The sequence below is a fragment of the Carassius gibelio genome, chromosome A19 (genome assembly GCF_023724105.1).
Source record: "Carassius gibelio isolate Cgi1373 ecotype wild population from Czech Republic chromosome A19, carGib1.2-hapl.c, whole genome shotgun sequence".
Lineage (NCBI taxonomy): Eukaryota > Metazoa > Chordata > Actinopteri > Cypriniformes > Cyprinidae > Carassius > Carassius gibelio.
Window position 1 is genome coordinate 9,675,107 of NC_068389.1, and position 17,514 is coordinate 9,692,620.

At 37.5% G+C, this 17,514-nt stretch overlaps 1 protein-coding gene across 1 annotated transcript in view; it reads left to right on the top strand.

Annotated features, from left to right (window-relative positions):
* The first annotated feature begins 1,213 nt into the window (after positions 1–1,213).
* The window catches only part of LOC127935413 (atrial natriuretic peptide receptor 1), a 108,413-nt gene continuing 92,112 nt past the window's right edge, over positions 1,214–17,514 (top strand). Inside the window, exons 1-2 of the mRNA XM_052533245.1 lie at positions 1,214–1,819; positions 2,471–3,247. Coding sequence (XP_052389205.1) covers positions 2,500–3,247 — 748 coding nt within the window. The 5' untranslated portion in view covers positions 1,214–1,819; positions 2,471–2,499. The remainder of the gene's footprint in view (positions 1,820–2,470; positions 3,248–17,514) is intronic.

A 17,514-nucleotide genomic window follows, 5' to 3' on the forward strand; every position in this document is an offset into this window, starting at 1 on the left:
CGGGAGGTGCTGGCCTGGCGCGCAGCATGCATTTCCCGGTGCGCTCTGTGATCGGGAAGCCAGTGGCTGAAGTCCTCCCTGTGCTTTATTGATCTGGAAATTGTTTGTCAGGGTGAGTGCTGCTGAGGACGCGCAAGATGAGACGCTCCAGCAGAAGGCCAAACAGAGAAGAGAACAGAACAGGGGAAAGGACGGAGAAGCCAATAAAAGCGTAAAGGACTATACAAAAATAGCATGTTTTAATTGGGAGGAAGCGGGCGAAAAAGCTAGAACAATGAGGAGGAAGAAAGGCATGTGATTAAAAAGCCGGAGGTCGAGAGGGACCTCACCTCGCCGAAAACACCGAACACTCACACAGTGTTAGGGACAACACGACAAGGCCTGCTTTCTCATCTATCCAGCGAACAGATTTTCCTGTGTATTCCCATGCAAGAGGTCAAGTTATTGTTACACAATAATAAAGCGGCTACTCATCCTGTGTAGGGTACAGTCATCTTGTAGCTACAACAAACATATGTCTAGCAGCACCGTGATTTCTAAACAAATGTCATAATCAATCAGTATTCATTTCAAACACTCACACAATATATGACCATACAATTATATGGCGGTAACCATTTATTGAATATTGGGGTAAGCAAATGTAAAAATGATAAACTGTAAACTTTGAAAACAGAAATATATATATAAAAAAATGTCTAAATTAAGAATTTATCAATGTGTCTGTCTATATCTAGCTATCTAGCTATAGCTTGCTGTATGTCAGTCATAATTTTATCACTATCGATTGTTCGATTGAATTTTTTTTGGACTGTTTCAACTGTTGTTTGTCTATTATCTATTTATCTATCTATCTATCTATCTATCTATCTATCTATCTATCTATCAGTTTGTTATTCTATCTGTTGATCATTCTCTTTTGATCGACTGTGCTATCTGTTATTTTTTGTACTTTTGACTGACAATTCTATAACTTGATCACTCTTTCAATCAGTCGTTCTCTATCTATCTATCTATCTATCTATCTATCTATCTATCTATCTATCTATCTATCTATCTATCTATCTGTCTAGCCATCCATCCATCCATCCATCAATCTACAGTGCTGTAAACCTTCTTTCTACATCTCTCCTCCTCCTCCTCCTCCTCTCCCGCCTGCTCTTAGTCTCTGGCACACTGTGTCGTTCCCTCTCAGTTCTCTCCTCCTCCCACCTTGAGCTTCACGTCGCTGACCCAACACTCATTGGAAGAACAGCCTTCAAACATAGACTGTGCCTCACAATAAATCCACAACTTTCATTTGATTTTATAAAATCTTTGCGTTTTTCCTCATGAAGATTCGAGGTTTGTAGATGCAAAACTTCACTTTTGTTGCGCCATCGCGCGCGTATACTGAAACGAATCCACACCCGCTGAGACTTGCCCATCTTCTGCAGTCGGGAAAACAGCAAGGAGAAGAGGATACACGTTCAGTAATTTTTAACTAAAGAGGCCTCGATACTCATTACCAAAGTTTCCAAGAAATTCACATGCGCACCAGGAAAGGGAAATATTTCCTCTTCGCGAATCCCGTTTCCTCAGCGCATTCGGAGAAAGCAGGAGCTTGAGAAATCATGCTGGTTTCTGTGGAGAGGGGCAAGATACTAAAGTTTCCCTCCTGAAGGTTAGATGAGTCGGTCTGAGCTGTAGAAATCGACGCGTTTTCCCCGAGAAACAAGGAGTTATGCGCGACTCATTCACGAGACACGGATTTTAATTGACAGAGGAAGGCGAGGATTACGTAGGGATTATTATACATCAAATGACGACCTGATCTGAGGTAAAATATTATTTAAAACAATTAAAATTGTTTTGACTGTTGAAAATTATGTTTTATATCAAAAATGTGTTTTAATATATGAGGTTGAAGTAATACAACTAACGTACATTGGTAAATGTTGTTCTCTATAGACGCTTGCGTCACGTTTAAGAAGTCCAAGGTTTTTTTTCTTCTTTTCTCTCTCTCTCCAGTTTTGCGTTTTAAGGTGTGTAAAGTGAAAAGTTTAACTTTTAAAACGTTTTTTATAAAGTTTAACTTTTTAAAGACTCTAGACCCCGTTAATTCAGTTGCGTGCGCACCGTCCAGACGTTGTTGAACGCCAGAACGCGTCATGCGAACGCAATTGAGATTTTTGCTGTGAAATAATCATTTGTATACTAATACAGTGTAGTCTTCGCAGTAATGAAGAATATATTTATATGATACGTTTATTCTCAAAATATAGGAACAAACCATTTTGGGTTCCCCAAATAAACTATCATGCAACTCATTTCTCAAGAGAACCACCTTCTTCACTGAAGAAACTGTAACACTGCTTATATTGTTTGACATTTTTAGTTAGTTTCTGTCAACAGTAATTTTTTGAATGATTTGCATTTTCAGTTTTGCTTGAAGTATGTCTGAAGTGGGTCTCTGTTTTAATGTTTTCAGAGTCTTAGTCCTTCCCATCCATTTTGAGAATGAAAGTGTTCCAGATTGGGCCGCTGAGGCTCGCTCTTCTAGTTCTGCTGAGCGGTGTGTCATTTGGAGTGGTTGAACTGGAGCCCCTCGCTCAAAACCAGCCTCAGTCTCTTAGTCCCCATCCACCTCAACAGAACATCACCCTGGCAGTCATCCTTCCTCTACACAACACTGAGTACCCCTGGGCATGGCCCCGGGTTGCCCCTGCCTTGCACTGGGCCCTGGACAAGGTGAACTCGGACCCCAACCTGCTGCCAGGTTACCATCTACACCTGGTCTTCAACAGCAGCGAAAACAAGGAAGGAGTGTGTTCGGATTCAGTGGCTCCTCTCGTGGCCGTGGACCTGAAGTTCTCATATAACCCCTGGGCTTTCATTGGGCCGGGTTGTGACTACTCGTCCTCACCTGTGGCCCGTTTCACCACACATTGGGAGGTTCCGATGATCACAGGTGGGGCGAGAGCACTGGGTTTCAATTTGTACTCGTCCATCACCAACATCGGCCCAACGCACAAAAAGCTGGGCGAGTTTGTGGTCAGGATGCACCGGCATTTCGGTTGGAACAAACACGCCATGCTCATGTTTAGCGATAATAAGAAAGACGACCGGCCGTGCTACTTTGCCGTGGAGGGGCCGTACACACAGATGCGCGAGGACAACATCACAGCAGATGACTTGGTGTTTAATGAGGATGATGAACCCGTCCGTTACGAAGTGCTTCTCCAGGACATCAGCCAGAAAGCCCGTGGTAAGTGTAACATGCATTGGAGTGGGGAAGAGAGGTCAAGTAGGAATAGAAGGATGATGTTAAATGCCACATTTGTCAAATGTAAAAGTCCTTGCTCACATTATCTGGCTGACATTGGTTTGAAGAAGCTCGTCTCATTGTTTTAGGGTTGGACTTGTTTCTTGTTGTCATTTATTGTAGCCCTGTAACTCTGTTCATTCAGCAGCGTAATACAGTTGCATTCGGAGTGATAAATATCCCTGCGAAGAAGAGCTGCGCTTAATTTTACTCAATGCACAATAGGAGTGTTTGAAACTTAAAAAATATATATATATTTAAAAGATTAAATCAGAGAATATCGTATTAAAGAAGTAAAAGGCTACTTTAAGAGAGTTCAATTTCATGCACTTTGTAATAATGTCAAATTAAAAGTTTAATTTTAAAGCACATTTTAAATCATTGTTTTAAAAATCTTTCATCGTGCTTTAAAGTCAAATTATTTTGATGTCGACTAACATACTAACGCAAAAGGTAAAGTACTTGATTATAATTCTGTAGTGTGTTAACTGTTAGTGTGTTGTTTGATATTAAATTTTAAGTAAGTACATTTAACTGTACTAAATTACTATGTCATCGTTACAAAATATGTGTAATTATTTTTTAGAAGTAATCTAAAAAACACAATACAAGTAATTTAGAAAATTTTGCTTTGTTGGGTCAGAGACACTAGTACGTTTACTTAATCGCATTTAAATGAATTTAAACTATAATATGTTTTCATTTATAACATGCAGAAAACATTGCATTCAGTTTATTCTTTTAAAGTTATTTCCACAATAAGCACTCTTTTTAAAATGGTGATAAAGTGTATTTTTACAAGGGTATATGGTTGTGTTCGATTATGAAAGAGACTTGAATCATAATAAGACTCACTATTTGAAACATAAAGTCACAGTTGTTTTTGAGAGATTTTTGAGAGGAAGTTCAGTTGATATGTGCTGTATGACTGCTGTCAACACATCATTGATATGCAGTACATGTTACATAATGCTATAAGTGCTATAAACCTCTCTGTGGTTATGAAAAATGTAAAGTATTGTGAGGCTGGGGAGATTGGAAAGGGTTGGAACCAGTATTTTGAAATGCCAAACAGTTGAGATTAAGAATCAAATCCGTGGAGATACAATACGTCTGGATATTTGCTACAAGTATATGGTTTCCTTTCTCGGTGATAACATGCATTATTCATGAGTTAGAGAAGAGCATTGTCTCTGATGCCTGTCTATGCAGACGTTATTTGATCCATTCTTGTCACCATTATACAATACTATTTGAGTCACACCTTAGTATAAAAATTGAATATAGTTGTCAGTCTCAAACATTAGCTAGTTTACATGCAATCAAATTATTCATTAGTAATGGGATTGAGGGTTCAATTGGACTGAAAATAAATTTTTGTAAAAACCTCAATCAATCGATCTGAATGACATTTCAATAGGATTGGAAGGGGTGGTGCAGACCTGAAGAAATGTGAGAATTTAAGCACATAAATGCTTGAATTTGACAGTTTTCTTAGTCAAATTCAAACACACCTTATGAGCATATAGTGGGGGACAAATAAAAGTGAATAAGTGTAGGATTAAATCTGAAACTAAACTGAACTAAATTGTTTTGTTAAATGCATTCATGAAAATAAGTAAATAAATGTATATATAAATAAAATTAAAAGACATTTCTTTAAAATCTATAGCACTGTAATGAGGCAGCTACATATGATAGATAGGACAGAACAAGTATTACAATAGTAAAGGCTCCAATACAGAGCGACACAAAGCTCTTATGCGCATCCTGTCTGCAGAATGATGCTTGAAGCAACATGGCAAAGAAAAGTTAAAAGCGCAAAGGGAAGAAATATTGAGGCGTAGTGTATTATATCTATGATAAAGTCTTTTCTTTCAACAGATTTCAGTTCCTGTGCGTGTATAGTGCTCTCTACGCCAGTGCTGTGATCTAACAGACATGATTTAGAAACAGCACTAAATTCCAGCAAGATAAACTTTATGGTGCTTTATAATGCTTTTGTGTCTTTCGTGGGGATTAATAATAACACAGAATCCTAAAAGCACAATATTGGATTTGGATCGATCTTGGCTGACTGATACCCAATCATACAGAAAAAGGCAGTATTGGAGCCGATACAGATACTGAGTATCGGATCGGTGCATCCCTTAAAAGTACACCTTTAACATCCTATAACAATATGTACTTAGATAACAAAAGAAGAAGAACATTAAACTCGACTGCTAATGCAAATATTGACAGAAATGTGACTGACAGCTTTATAACTAGAGCCTAAAGTGCAGATTTATCACTCAGTCTGTCTGTGAGCTGCCGCAGGTCCTGCACAGGTGAACAGAAACAGGAAGCAGAAGCCCCTCGAGCTCGTCTGTGCCTGAGGCTGAGAAATCAGTGCACACAAGCATAGCTCTAGAAACGATTCACTCAGAAGAGATGCAATGGCACTCTCTATTCTTAGGGTCCGAGACAAACATTTGATCATTTCATAATAGTTTGAACGGGTTATAAAATCCTGAGAATATGAAAATTGGAGAGAGACACAATGGGAGAGACAGAGATATACTGAAATGTCGAGAGGGGAAAGAGTACATACAGAATAATTTAGAGAAAATTACTGGCTTATTGTTGGCCTCACACACCAAGAGACATAAGAGTCAAGGTCGTCTCCTCTTCAGGGACCGAATAAAAAGAACTGGCAGACAGGTGGAGATTGATAGAGGTAGAGAGTTAAAGAGATGAGAGAATAGTGATGAATGATGAGTGCTTCGCATCTCTGTCTGTTTGTCCTCTTGTTCTTATTCTGCTGTAGTTAATGGAGGAAAATTGATTCACTGATGCATCGTGATTCTGAATCAATCCATAAGAATTTTTTGTTATTGTTTATAGTTATTTTTTTGAATTGCACACATTGGAAAAAGCATTATGGATAAGTGATGTGTATATAGCATTCCTAAGGGCGGCATATGCAGTGCATCAGTAGGATATGTTGTACGTATTTCTATCATTCAAAGGTACATTTACACAACAAATAAAAAAAAAAATATATATATATATGAATATGAATATGCATGAATTATTAATCAGACCAGATCAGTCTGGCCTAATGTGATAACTGTGACTATATCTCAATTATCCCACAATTCTATCTTTATTTCTCATAATTCCATACTTATAAATCTCACAATTTTGAGTTAACATCTCACAGTACAGACTTTTCTCCTTGCAGCTGTGAGTTTGTGTGGCAATTTTGACTTTTTCCTCTGAATCGTGGCTTTATAACCCAATTTTCACTTTATATCACACAGTGTGACTTCACACCTTAACACTGCGAGAATTCAAGTCAGAATTGGATGTCGTAAAGTGGTATTGCGAAATTCACACTGTGCGAAATATATATTCAGAATTACGTTATAAACTCAGAATTTCAAGAAATAAAGTCTGAATGATGTTCCTGTGTGTGTGTGTTGATGATGTTATTTGTGAGATATAAACTAAGTCTTATGAGAAATTAAGTCTGAATTTTGGCACATCAATTCCTTTATATATTAGTGCTGTCCAAAAAAATGTATCACACATTTTTTTCTGAAATTAATTGTGCAGTTAACCACAATTAATCCCACCTAACAATACAGTTAAAAAATACTTTTATATTGCAATAATTTCACATTCAATCTTCAAATTATGTACAAGCAACATAAAGACAGTATATTTGTAATATTTGTTTAATGCCATCTTTTTTCTGACTGAAGGCCAGTATGTATTACTGATAGTAATACTACTGATGTCTCTGTGAGTATAATTGAGAGCTGTCAATTTGAACATATATTAGACTACTTAAAATAACTTCCAATTTATGTGAACTTAAAACAATCTTCACATAAACCCATTATTATACATGTAATATTTACTGTAGCTACCCAGGCCCTTCATCACGCAGGGAAAATACAGAACATACAGTATATACAGAATTTAACAAATTTATCAAACACTAAATTTAAATAAAATATAGATGAATCTTTAAAACTATAAACATTTAATAAAATTACAATAAATAAAAAATCAGTTGTGGAAACACATTCTGAAGTTGATTAGCCACAGAAAACAAGATGTCTATTATTTCTGTAGTTCTATGCTATGATCTTCAATAATTCTGATTGTGTGTACTATTTAGGATGGATAGTATGCAAATATAGATGCAGTCATAGCTGCGTTTACGTTTCTCTAGACAGCATGTCTCACCCGAGTGCCTGTAAATGCAGTGAATGCTTTTCCTATTTTGCAGCATGTACCCAAAAAATAACCGCAGCTTGTCTGAATATTGACTTCCTATCTGTGTGAGTAATTGCTGTCTTTCCAGAGTGATGAAAGAAGTGTAGGAGTGAACGGTCTTCAGCTGGTGCACTCTATGGTCAGACAGGGTCTAAATCTTCAGCTGCTGTGCAGGCAATTTAATGGGTTCAGACACTGGAGGAGAGGCTTGTTAGATGTCCACCAGAACATGGCATCTTTTTAATAAGGCTCTCCATTCCTTGATCTCAGAGTCACACACACAAATGCATGTATACCGGCATTTCGGACACAATCACACACACATTTTCTATGTTCAGCTCAGCTTGCATAAACAACTCATTGTTTAGGCTATATAGAGTATCATGAAAATAATACGCTTTTTGTTGTTTTTGAAATAAAAGGATCCTGCTCATAAAACCTTATACACACTGAAAAAATGGTAACCTGCAAATGGTAACATCTAAATTTACATTTGGCAGACGCTTTTATTCAAAGTGACTTACAGTGCATTCAGGCTACACATTCTTATATATATTTTTTTTTTATCAGTGTGTGTGTTGTTCCCTGGGAATTGAACCCACAACATTTTGCATTGCTAATGCAATGCTCTACCACTAAACGTATAAATATATCTTTATTTAAAGTAATAAATTACCTATTACTATCATTGTATTAGAGTATTGGTGAGGAATGGGGACTTACAGTATATGAAATTTTGATTAAATACTAACATTTAATTATATATACAGTATAGACCAAAAGTTTGGACACACCTTCTCATTCAAAGAGTTTTCTTTATTTTCATGACTATGAAAATTGTAGATTCACACTGAAGGCATCAAAACTATGAATTAACACATGTGGAATTATATACATAACAAAAAAGTGTGAAACAACTGAAAATATGTCATATTGTAGGTTCTTCTTTTGCTTTGATTACTGCTTTGCACACTCTTGGCATTCTCTTGATGAGCTCCAAGAGGTAGTCACCTGAAATGGTCTTCCAACAGTCTTGAAGGAGTTCCCTGAGAGATGCTTAGCACTTGTTGGCCCTTTTGCCTTCTGTCTGCGGTCCAGCTCACCCCTAAACCATCTGGATTGGGTTCAGGTCCAGTGACCATGGAGGCCAGGTCATCTGGCGCAGCACTCCATCACTCTTCTTCTTGCTCAAATAGCCCTTGATGCCTTCAGTGTGACTCTACAATTTTCATAGTCATGATAATAAAGAAAACTCTTTGAATGAGAAGGTGTGTCCAAACTTTTGGTCTGTACTGTATATATATATATATATATATATATATTTTTTTTTTTTTTTTTTTTGCATTATACATAAAATAGAGTTAAGTCTATCAAATACAACCTGGTGTCATAAAAATACGTACCTCTGTGCACTTTTTGTGCAACACCATTTTTGCATAGCTTACTGCACATTTCGCCACAGTTTCAAAGAGAAATGTCCACTGACATGTGTTTAAACACTGGTTCAATTTGTGAACCCTGTCACGTTTTTACTATGTGGATATAGATACGTAGTGGCGTGTTTTTATTATGTTGCGTCAGGTATGTATTGCGGCAGTTCAGAATTCAAATCTGTTGAATTCTTCCATCATGTTGGAAATATGCCCTACACCAGTGGTTCCCAACATTTTTCAACTCGCGGCCAACACAACCAAACACATATGTTTGTGTGGCCCACTGCAAAAAAATATTGTTATTAACTATTGTTGGATTAATAACTTAAGATTTACTTAACTTAACTAGATTGTTAACTGTGTGTATTGAATGAACTGTCAATGAACAGAAAATAACTCAGTATATCAAAGGAAATACAAAAGTGATCAGATCTTTATGTCCTACGTTCTTAATAACAATGACCTCTACTGATGATTAAATCTAGAGTATGTCCACGATTGTGTGTGGGTCCATGCACATGCTGAATCAGGTCAAAAGTGTTTAAAACAGTTATCATTTCTTTTGTAGTTTTGTTTTCTGCATTATCCATGTGAACATTAAAATCCCCTGCAATAGCAAAACAGTCAAAGTCTGAGGAAATCATTGACAGCCTTTCTGTGACCTCTTCAACAAAGGCTGGGGAGTATTTTGGAGGCCTGTAAATAATGATAAACAGAATGTGTGGAGCACCTCTCAACACAATCCCTAGATATTCAAAGGACAAATACTGACCAAATGACACTTGCTTACGTTGATAGACATCTTTAAAAAAAGCAGCTACACCTCCACGTCTCCTAACAGTCCTGCAGACACTCATGAAAGGAAAGTTAGGAGGGGCTGCTTCATTGAGGACCATTGCACTGCAGCTGTTTTCAAGCCATGTTTCGATTAGACACACAGAATCCCGGTTGTTTGTGGTTATTAAATCATTAATTAGAAATTATTTATTTTTTAGTGAACAAATGTTTAAAAAAGCTAACTTGATGGTATTCCATTTTGTTCTCAACAGCAATATTAGTTTGATGCATAACAGGCCACAGATTAGAGGAGTCAGCCATTTGGCTTGAGAAGGCCTGAGACTTTCTATCATGTCATAAAACAGAAATAGAGAAAACTACAGGCACATTAGGTTCCTGTTTGTTTGTGAATATTTTTGCTATTGTAGCGGGGACTCGACACTTATCACTGAGAGCTGCTATCAGTTGTTTTTGGTTCACCTACAGCAGATGGAGGGTTTGGGCTCTGGTGTTGTGGAATAGAGTAGTGTTAATTTCGTCACCTATTTTTCTAATTTAGTCTTAGTCTTAGTCTTAGTCTTGTGCCAAATGTCCTTGTTAGTTTTAGTAATATTTAGTCATTAATATGTATGACATGTTTAGTCATACATATTCACATATCTTTTTTTGTTAGTCAAGTTTTAGTTGACTAAAAGTCTTTTAATTTTAGTCTAGTTTTAGTCAAAAATTGTAGTCTCTTTTTTTTAAATAACACATTATTACTGAGATTATTACTGATAAACATTTCAGTAAAAAAAGTGTTTCACAAATCTCAAACAGTGGTTAAATGTCATAATAACTTGACAAATTACACTTGTTGAATAATTTTTGTTGAATGCAAATGCTAAATGTGTCTTGTTTAGCCATGTCGTCGTCGCTCGTCACCAGGGCCGCTGCTGGCCAAATGGGTGCCATAAGCAGAATTGTATCGTGGTACAAAATAAAGATAAAAAACACCTATTATAGGAGTCAGAACATAACTTAAATAAAAGTAAATAACTAAATTGTAATTAAATTGTATTTTTAATAATTACAATTGTAGATATAAAGTTGCCTATGGCTATGATTTTACTAATACAGTTGTCTGATTGATTTGATAGTGTCAAGCATTCAGAAATGACACAAAATAATTTAATTTAAATAAAACCATGGATTAGCCTTTGTAAGGGTTGTGATGTCCATGCTTTTGTTGAAGGCTAGCTTTTCTATCACAAAAAGGTGGCCACCAATTAAAGATAAAGTGGATATTTTAATTAAACGTTTGGTCAATATTAAACAAGGATTTGATCATCCTATAAGTGTTAAAACTGCATTTATCAGGCCTTTTAGCACCCTTTGTAGGCATTTGTAATAGTAGCCTATTTGATGTACATAAATTGTTTATTATTACATTATATATTTTAACAGTGTTATTAAATTATTATTAATTAGCCAATCATTATTGCTTCATTGTTTTTTATAATGCATTTTATATCATTTTAAAAGGTTTATGTTAATATTAATTAATATTATCTGAATGCTTCGTAAATTATTATTTGAAGAGATTTGAAGTATCAAAGCCATGTGTCATGATTCTGCCTTCATGTCCTGACTTTTCTCTAGTCTTGAAGCAGTATCATGACAGACCCGTGTTTTGTGTACAAGCACATGGCCTTGTCTTTGGGCCATGTGCTTGTGTTGTCTCGTCCCCTTGCCCCGCCCCCTTGTTATCCTAGTTTTGTCGTGATTGCCTTACCTGTGCCACCTGTTGTGTCTTAATTAGTTTTCCTATTTATATCCCCTAGTGTGCACTGTCTTTTGTCGGTTCATTGTTTCTCCATATGTGTTTCTACTTGGTCCCTGTGATTGTTCCTAGTGAGATTTTGTATCATCGTTACCCCTTGAAGAAGTCATTGTTTTACCCGTGAGTGTTTGTTTGTAGTTAGTTTTCTAGTGTTTAGAGTCTTTGTTTATCGTGTCAACCCAGTCTTGTTTAGTTATTTAGTCTCTGCCGTAGTCGTTGTTTTCCCCCTCGTGGGTTTTGCTTTCCCCTTTTTGTATTTAATAAACCGTTGTGTTGTACTCCCTGTCTGCAAGTGAGTTCCTCCTTACCCTCCACGTAACACCATGGTTAAATTTATAGTTACCGTTGCTACAAGAACTATGTTTTGCTTTGTTTTTTCGTAGTGAAATAATGGTTAATTTTCGGAAGGGAACAACATGGAAACTCAGAGAATATTAAGGCAGATGCAGTGGTGATATTACTATCACCGACATTAAAACACGTTGTTAACTTAATGTTATCAAACCCAAAAAAGTTTAACCGGATTATAAAAGCACCTAAAAGTGACCTGAGGCCTCATCTTGGGCTTTTTTCTTTTACTGTTTTCTTTTCCCGGGTATAGTTGTCCATCATTTGCAGTCAGACGCAAACATGGGGTGTGAGTGAGCACGCGCGCGGCTGCGGGAATTGCGCTTCATGTGTCTGTCTGTCTTCACCCTAAAAAGCATTTTCTATGATTATGTGTATATATGTTCATGTTTACATGCTTATTTACATATATGTTTATATATAATACCTTTTTTTTTTTGAGCAACTGGGATGGTGCCCTACGCAAACTGCGTACTCTTTGGGTGTTGTGTGTTCAGCAGTTTCGTGTTGCAGCCAGGAGTATGAGACCTGTAGCTTGAGCAACAGCGCGAAGCCGCAAACTCGTTCTAAATATTTTAAAGGCGTAACAGCTGATGAAAAAGCAGAGACGATTGTAGACGAAAATGAAGAGAGATTTTATCTCAGTTTTTATTTTATACAAAACATTTTTGTCTCGTCTTTTTTCGTCAACAATAATACATGTTAATTTAGTCTTAGTCATCGTTTTTGGACAGTGGTGCAGTCTTATCGTCTCGTCTTAGTCATGAAAAAAAAGGTCATTGACGAACATATTCTGTCTCGTCTCGTTTGATTAACACTATTAACTTGATGAGGAGGACGAGCTGGGCCCACAGGCTTTGGTGGTTGTGGGTCCTGCCGTTTTTTAGTTGATATCTGGGGGCTTGCAGCAAAAGAGTGGGAGAGTTTGGTCCCAGCATAAACCAGTTCCTCTGTCTTCTGTAAGAAGCTTAGAAGTGGAGATGCTGGAGAGAGGGATAATGTGTCTGGTGAGCGGGGCTGTGGCTCCTGGCTTCCCTGGCTGTTTCCAGAAAGTCGTCCTTGGGTGCTGAGTCTTAGAGCTGTTCTGATGTGTCAAAATCTGTTTGTGGGCAGGGCTCAGCCGGGATGGTGTCCATGAGCAGGGCTTGTTGTGGCTCCGTTGTGTTATCAGTGTACTTGTGGGATGTGTCAACCACATGATGACTCGGACGCTGACATGAAGTCCTGTCATCACTCATACTCTGTTCAGGTGTGTGTGTGCCATTCAGGTTGAGTAGTTTGGCACACACTACTGAAAGATATTGTCCTTTAGCAATCTTGAAGTTGTAAATGAAATTGACTCCTTTTAAACGACAGATTCTTTGTAGCCATGTGTTCAGCCCAAGCAAACAACAAAACACATTAGATCCCCCTTCCTTGGAGTGGTCCACTGATGAACGACTGAACTTTAAGTCTTCGAAGTTTTCAAAGAGTTCTCTGAAGTCCTTCTTAAGGAGTTGTGACTGCTTTTTCCAAATACAATTCTTCCCCACATGGATGATGATACAATTTGCAGTCTCGTGCTTCATTAGAATTTTCAGAAGTTCCTTTTTCACATCAGAAATGGTTGCTAGAGGAAGAAATGTTGTTGGATTTCTGCTACTGATGTTTCGGCTCTGAGCTGAATGCCGCTGTCTGCTCGACCTTGAGCGCCTGTTAGTAGCGGTGTTAGCTGCTGGCTGATCCGTTCCATGTTTAATCACATTTGGGGATTCGACACATGCATTCATTAATGCTTTAAATCTGTTCTCAAGATGTATAGGGGGTGGTTGAATGCCAGTATTCACAAGCCTTGTCATAGGGTACAAGCGAATCTAGGGTAGAGGATGCTTTGGCAGCAATAAGAGAAACTCATGACAATCTAATGTCTTGTGTGCCTTTGGGTCTCGCACTCTATTTGTGGCATCAGTAAGTGTGATTTAGCAAAGATCAACAAGCGGTCCCTGGTTTAAATAATGGAATCAGCCCATTGGTATTTCCACATGAAGAAAATCCCTTGTGACTTTTGTTCTTCTTGGCTGTGGTTTTGTGTTTTTATTTTGGCCTGTATGACTCCCGTTACTTTTATTGACCTTGTCATCCTGCCATTTCTCTTTTCGAGCATGCAATCAATCAGTTTGCAGGTTTAGCTGGGACATTTGGTTACATTCCAGAAGGATACTTGCGAATGTCCTGCGGCTTTATCCTCGTCCACTGAAACTAATACTGATGTTACGGCTACACAGGAGATTGTTGATTTTTATATAGTCATTTTTACTCAAATCGTGCTGTGTGTTCTGTGTTTGTTTGTGTGTGTGCGTGCGTGCATGTGTGCATGCGTGCATATATATACTGTACATAAATACACACCCATATGTATTCATTTTTCTAACAACATACAGTAATAGGTTGAAATATTTTCTTAAATAGCAATTATTTTACTTCAATATTATACATTTGAAAACATTTTAAGTTAACATGACAAGTTAATAATAATAATTATTTAAAATATCTTTTTATAAAAAAAAAATGTGTATAACTCTAGTACTTAAAATTATTATTATTATTATTGGTGGTGGTGGTAGTGTGCATTTTTTTATGTTATATTGTTAGGTGAAAATTAAGACAATAAAGTATAATTAATAATCATTATTTATTATTATTAGTAGTAGTTATAATTATTATAATATTGTGCCTTTCATATATAAAATGCGAGTAAAAGTGCTTCATATGTAAAAATATAATAATATTTGACAATAAATACATTAATAGCATATTGAAATAGATAAAAACAAAAATAAGCTAAAATTAAGAAGTAACTAGAAATAGTTTACTTGGTCTCACTGAAGGAGCCAGATGATTGAATTTGAGTTGAGAGAGGGAGGGAGGGAGGAGCAATAGTGGAGACTTGACTAATGAAACCAGGGGGCAACAGGTGAAGGCGGAGCTGAGCAGATGGAGACCCATATTGACACTGGAGGCCTGGAGGGCCAAGGTAGAACCACAGGCTTGCTGGACCGAGGGAGACGAAGGCCTGGCAGACCGGGGCAGAGCCGGTGGGACTGAGGACCAAGGCAAAGCTCGAAGGAAGGAGGAACCCAGTAGAGCCAGAGGGATGGAGGGATGAGGCACATCCAGGAGTGGAAGACCATGGTAGAGACAGGTCGATGACTAACCAAGGTGGAGCTGGAGGGACGAGGGACCCTGGTTGAGCTGAGGGAGCATGGAGCCCAGAAGGAGGGCTGAGGTGCATTCCAGGGTTCAGAGGACTGAAGTGGAGCCAGGGGGATTGACTTGCCTAGGCGGAGCTGGAGTTATCAAAATAATATATTGTAAATATTTAAAATGTTACCCAGCCCTAGTTTCTCAGCATTATAACACCTGTTATGTATGCCGAAGTCACAGCACCGCTTTCATGACACTAGTGTGAATTTCCACAAGGATGAAGCCTTGTTGTACACAGTTGTCTTTTTTTGCTTTCTGAGGTCTTAAAGGAGTCATATGCTCAGAGTACAGGGGCTTGGAGGTTTGGAGCGGTCCTGGCGGGTGCTGGCAAGCCTCATTGTGAGCGTCAGTGCTCTGGCTGAGATGTAGGCGTCGAGCTAATTCAAACGGCATGCTTTTGTCCAAGAGCTGGATTACATCCTGAATTTGTGCCGTTCATGTCAGTGTTTACCCCCAGAGCGCTGTTTACTAAACCAAAGCTGCAAAAGAGAGAAAATGAAAAAGAGAAATATCCCACCCAGCATATAGTAGTATCCTGAGGGAAGATGTGGTCTTATCACCTTGTGGAAATAGATCAATCCCGTCATTGTCATTATGCACCGATGCCGCTCACAAATGTGGTTTTTCTTACATTGTCACACATGATGGTATCGGGAGCTTGACACAAATGCTTATTTCCACAGGGCAACATGGCTGGTTTTAGTGAAACAGAAAAAGTATATAGTTACAGATACAGTTACATTGTTAAACGGTTGCTAGGATTTTCTGAGCTGTTGTTAGGTGGATTATTAAATGGCGTTGTGCATTTTTTAATTTATTTTTTATTTTTTGTTTTTTTTTGTCATTCGGGGAAAACAATATAATTCGAAATAGAAAACTATTATAATTATCATTATTATATAACAGTAATATTAATGACAATTAATATTATTATTGTTATATAGCACCCCTTCAAACATACAATAGGTAAGAATATAAAAACATTTTAGACAGCAAATAAATAAATAACATGCATACGATAGATTAAAAAAAGCTGAAGAAAAGGAAGATTAAAAAAGTAACTGAGCTTGCTTTAGTAAAGATTAGTGATGCTTCCAGAGTTTCTATTTAAGAATTAGCTCAGAGATAAGCTGTGCTCTTCACAGCACTTCAGTTGGACTAACACTTTCACAATCTCCTTGGCCGCCATGATCGAGCGCCACTGAACAGGAACCAGGTTGTTTCCATAGCGACAAGGAGCATCTGTCCAAATGCTCAAAGGTGAGTGGGCGTGACTAGACCTGTCACCTGTCAGCTGAATCGAAAGTTTTCATTTAACATAGACCAGAGCTGTCGGGAAAAAAAACTCACAGACCATACGCCCACACATGGTCCAAACAAACGGTACCACCCATCCACTCACAACAGAAATACATGCCTCAGTCCCCACACAGAAAACACACACAGTTCACTATCAAGAGGTAACAAGACAGCTGCAGCATGATCGCAACAAACAAGACCAATGTTGCTTTTATCGCCAAGATTTCAACAGCATGATAAGTGTGAACTGACATTTCCAGATCTCAGCACTCTGCACTGTAATTCATATAGATTGTGTGGCTTTCACTTCCAGCTGGAGCTCTGAGCTCATGTCAGTCATTTAGACACAGCTGCTAATGATGGCTTGGGTTGGATGGTGCCTTTCAGCAGGACGATCCCAGCTTCACATGCTGAGGTGCAGATGCACTCATTGGTGTTCCTCAGACATGTTTTTGTATCAAACATGCTTCTCTTGTATCTGGTAAAACATGTATTGTATAAATTAAAGGGAGCTGTCATCATCTGCTCAACCTGATGCCATTTAAATATATATATATATATATATATATATATATATATATATATATATATATATATATATATATATATAATATATATATTTAATTTATTTTTTTAAAGGAAGTCTTTCAGATGTTGCTGCTGACTTGTTGCCTTATTAGGCAATGACTTTGCAGAAAGCATTTGTGCATGAAAATACCTCCTGAAACTGACTTCAGACAAACTTAACATAGTAGTTTAATGATTAACAACAAAATAAAAGAGCCTTGGAGACAACGATGTGAATATTTAATTACAGTAAAACAGTACTTTTTAGATAGAAATGACAGCAAACATTGCATTTTTTTTTCAAAATGTGTAGTTACACACAAACTTGCCACCAACCGCAAATTTCCATTGTCATCTTTATTTTTAAGCTCAACTGTCATGGAATTGAACACACAGGATAGTGGAATATCATAGTAGACAGTATGTGACAGAATCATTAGATAAGGATGTGC